The sequence below is a fragment of the Teleopsis dalmanni genome, chromosome 2 (genome assembly GCF_002237135.1).
Source record: "Teleopsis dalmanni isolate 2A chromosome 2, ASM223713v2, whole genome shotgun sequence".
Taxonomy (NCBI): domain Eukaryota; kingdom Metazoa; phylum Arthropoda; class Insecta; order Diptera; family Diopsidae; genus Teleopsis; species Teleopsis dalmanni.
In genome coordinates this window covers 81,439,898-81,444,847 of record NC_051847.1, presented here as the reverse complement: position 1 = coordinate 81,444,847, position 4,950 = coordinate 81,439,898, and the positions used below count along the sequence as shown (strand labels likewise).

At 27.2% G+C, this 4,950-nt stretch overlaps 1 protein-coding gene across 1 annotated transcript in view; it reads right to left on the bottom strand.

Annotated features, from left to right (window-relative positions):
- Window positions 1–2,812: 2,812 nt before the first annotated feature.
- The window catches only part of LOC119674919 (anillin-like), a 3,652-nt gene continuing 1,514 nt past the window's right edge, over window positions 2,813–4,950 (bottom strand). The window contains exon 4 of the mRNA XM_038086077.1: window positions 2,813–2,826. Coding sequence (XP_037942005.1) covers window positions 2,813–2,826 — 14 coding nt within the window. The remainder of the gene's footprint in view (window positions 2,827–4,950) is intronic.

Here is a 4,950-nt window from a genome sequence, read left to right as displayed (position 1 = left end):
AATTATGCATAGACGCACCCATCCATCACACCAATGATAAAGACAATAATAACAGCAGCAGCTCCAGCAGTGAGAGGAAAGAAAATAATAAAAATTATTAACAAATTAAAATTTTTTAGCCTAATTATTAATTTGTGTTCAGGGTGTACTAGTATTAATAAGAAGATAAGTCCATTTAATAATAAAATAACTTTTGTAATGTCTAATTTGATTGCTCACCACTTCAATGAGTGAGACGGTAATTTCTACACTATTCCCTTTTATAACCGCGGCTTTTATGATCCTACTCACAAAGTTCATCGATAGTCTTACCTTAACTCAATCCCCTTCACCATCACCTTATCTCCCTAATATACGCTCGTGCTTTCTGACTTAGATGACCCTAGCTCGCTAGGTATTAAGCCTATCTGTTCACATCTCTCTCCCCTGATTACTGGAATGAAGTTTCCTCAAGGCTGTGGAAATCTTCTCCATTCATTCCTAAGAGATGGTTTTAGTGGGTGTTTGGCAATTAACTTTTATTTATTTAGAATCTTATGAAAATTGCTAGAACTGAACCGAGTTTATTCTTAATTACTTAATTTTTTTAAGTTTCACTTCAATGTATGAAAAGTTCGATTTTTTTTAATCCCATTTTTAATGTCCGACTTAGTTAACATAAATACCAATATTGAGAATAAAGTTAATTTTTTTTGCTGAAAGCTATTTTTTTATGACGACAAAGAAGTTATTTTAAAAATTGAAAGGATTCGAAAGGTAAAGAAATCATATACGGACTATAAATTAATAAAAAAGAAATTCGAATATTTCCGAAAACCACAAATGATGAGTACTTGACAATACTCGAAACACGGAGTGGTATGCAGATCTTAGATCAATCATGGAATAATCACGAATACTATGAGAAATACCCAAATTAATCAGTGAGATGGGTGGGACTCTGCAGAAACCCCCCAGCCATCATAGAGTAAAAGTGCCCAGATGCACTAACTCGGAGAACGCTCAACATAAGTTAGTAGAATTTTGTGTCGAATTTTGTATACTCCTATAGATTATACTCCTTCCTATACTTCTATACTCCTATCGATGACTAGGTTTATAAATGAACTTTTTTAAACTATATAACTATATATATATTCATTTCTAATAATTTTAATAAAAAGTTTTGAGTAACTTCTCATTATCACTATCTATGATTTTATTTACATATATTATATATAAAATATTCTTCTATATTATATTCTTCTTTAAATAATAAAAGTATTCCCACATATTTTAACTGCCACAGAAATGACTATTGTGTTCGAAATTGTAAATACTTAGGAATTCATTATAATTTTTAATCTTAAGAATAGAAAAAATATTTTTATTAAATTTTCTACATTTTATTTATTATTAATAATAAAACTCAATATTTGCCATTAACTCACCAAATAAAAATTGTTCAATTTCACTGGATCGATGTGTGGCCGCCTGATTTGTATCCATTTTTATTGGTCGATAATAATTTTATTATAAAAACAATTTAGTTTTATTTATTTTATTATTAGCATTACTAATGCATATTTGGCCGTTTCTAGAAATATATCGGCATTTTGTTTGCTAACATGTTTGACTTTTTAATTCGTCTATAATCGTATCATTTTCACATTCAGCACCAATATTCCAACTGCACTACACAATGTGTTGTATATATGATATATACAATATATAGATTGATATTATTTACAATACAATTTTAAGTTGTTAATTAGTAAAATTCACACACTAGCACTTAAATTTAAACAAATATTTCAATTCATATGTAATTCAAATTATTATTGGCTTTAAAACGATTTGTACTGATTTATTTTTCTAAAAAATATTTACACAATATATATATTATTTTATAGATAAATAAATACTTCTTTATTTTGTTAATAATAATTAATGTTTGATTTATGTTACATTTATTATTTGTTTTTAATTTAATTTAATATTTGAGATGAAGCGCAAAATTATTAATTATTTCCACTTAAGTAATGACATGCAACAGATCAGTGCCTCCGATCAGTGCCTCCGATCAGTGGAAGAAGATCACACGCGATTGTTTCGTATCGAGTCACAAATAGCGATCGAGTATCTGAAATTGTGGTAAGCGCCGATTTGACCTCCTACAGAGCTCGAATGAGTTACATATTCCAATTGCGTTTCTTCTTGTTGTGCTGATGCTTACCAGACAGTTGTGCTGGCGGCCTGTTACACACTGAAAATGATTATTTCTGTTTAGCAGTTTGCTACACTAACTTCACAATAGTTCACGTCGCCCGTCGTCAACGTTTCAATTCTCTTATTACTTCAAAATAACAGATTTCAGAGCGCTACGCTCTTCGGTTCAAGATACATTAAGTTAAACACATATTAGTGTTATTATCCGTAAAGAGAACAGCATAATTAGATGTTTAGGGATGAGTCGATTATCCTATTATTTTTTGAATCAGTGTTAACAGTTTATAGTATTAATTTTAAAATTATTACAAATTTTTATATACTAATTATTATATCATGTATAGTATATATAAATGTGAGTATTTGTATCTATTTTTGCTATATTCAAATATTATTTTCTTAAAACACTTAAGTGTACTATATATGGTATATGATATAACGTGACTAAAATACAAAATACTTTTTTGAGAAAAATATCCAACAATACTGTTGAATACTGTCAACTGAACTTTGTTGACTTTTTGGCTTTATAATATAACCCCAGATTGGGTACACTAACATTGGAGAAGGATTTATTGATCATGCAGGTTTATATCTGAAACTTTTAAGTCTTATAATCTGTTAAATTAAAATATTTAATCCAAAATATAAAATTAAAATGAGCAAATGTTTATCTACTAGTCTGAGCAAACCCTATAAAGAATTATTTTATTTATTTTTCTTTATTTTTCTCTTTATTAAGGTTAGGTTAAGTTAGATACTTCCACTCGGAGGTATATATTGTCCATTGTGTTGTCCTCAGAAATTTTGCCGGGAGAAACGAGTTGCTAGCATTTGTTATCTTGTTTAAAGTTCAGTATCCTTCACATCAAGATTTTTAGTTTGCATAAAAATTTACGAAATATTTTTAAATTAAAAATATAGATTATTATATACTTGTATTTAAATCTAATTAATACAATTGTGATTGTTTAGCAAATAAATTTGATGAAAAATATTTTAGTTAAAAGTAGAGAAGTTTTTGTTTATTTAAGAATTCTCTCCAACATTAACTGAAGGAATCAAGTTATACCTTTACGTTAAACATTTCACACTGCAGATAAATAGATATGAAATTATTTAATTCATATCAGTTACTATGTAAACACCTTCAATTCAGTCACACAAGTAGTTATTATTCAGATTAGCTCGTATACAAGTACGTAGTCATAAGAAGGAGGCATAAGGAACTGAAGCTTCCCTGAGATGACCTTACACTTAAACTTAGACCAACCTTTTTAACATACGTTTACATGAATTATGTGTGGAATTTCCTAAATTCGATAGCTTAACTTCGTAATGTAAACAGGGTATTATACTATATTTACACTTAGCCTTAGACAAACCTTTTTAACATACGTTTACATGAATTATGTGTGGATTTTCCTAAATTCGATAGCTTAACTACGTAATGTAAACAGGGTATTATACTAACATATCTATACTATGCTATTATAGTATAATATACTATTATACTTTAATATATTTTTACATGGATTATATGCGGATTTTTTATAAAAAATGGCACATATTACTACGTATTTATTATTTAAAATTATCGATACAATTTACTTAATTGATTATAATTTATAAAATATATATTTTCAAATATTTAATCAAAAATTAAATATATTATGAAATAATATTATTTTGATATTAGGAATAAAATTATTGTAAAGGCAAGCTATGCTTAATATTATCACAAAACACAAAATAAACAAAGTTTGCAGAAGTTGATCTCGACCGGATATGTTATTTTATTTTATTTTATTTTCTTTTTTTTTGATTATTTTAAGCATCTGTAAGTTTTTTGATTTTCGTAAAATATTTCATGTTATTCTTGCTTCATATAAAATGATGACGTTATTTTTCTTCCTAATTAAAAAAGCTAGTCTTCTCTTCTCTTCTTCTTCTCTTTATTAAACTTTAGTTTCACTGCCATCTGTTACTACCAAAATTTAAATGTTAACAAATTCTGTTTGATTTTTATTGTATTTTTGGCCGGTGCGTGTATTTTATGCTTCTTCTTTATTTTGCAGTTTTGCAGGCTCTTTTACTCACGTCAATGGTCAGCGATTAAATTTGTTATACAAAAAATTATTATACAAAAATTTCTTATATTTTGGAAAATGGCATTGATAAGAAAAAGAATTATTTCAGTTTTTAGTGAGGATTGATAAAGTCAACGACGTCACATGGATATTTTCGTCATAGCAATAATCTAAATAATTGTGTCTGTGATCGCAGTTTGTGCAGTCAATAACCCCACTTCGACTTGTCAGGATTGCATATTGAGAATGTAATACATTTATCATATGCGCAGTGCAGTGCAGTGAACTGTTCGAAAACTGTTATAAACAACAGTTCAAACTGTCGAACAATTCCATTGTCCTCAGGAAAACTTATAAATTTTGTTTATTTATACATAAATTAATTAATAAAATTCATTTATTTTTTTCTTAATTATTTGTTATTTGTTTGATTTACTAATATCATAAAATATTTTATTAAAATATTTAATATTATGGCGGATTTCATCAGCAATAATACTTTGAAATATAAACAATATAATAATAAATGTTGTGTTAAAAAAATTTGATTAATAAACATTTAAAAAAATAAATCCATAACTATAATAGTAGAAAAAAAAATTGCAAAATAAAAAGAAATTTATTTGCGATGCCAACCATATGAGTCAGCAGT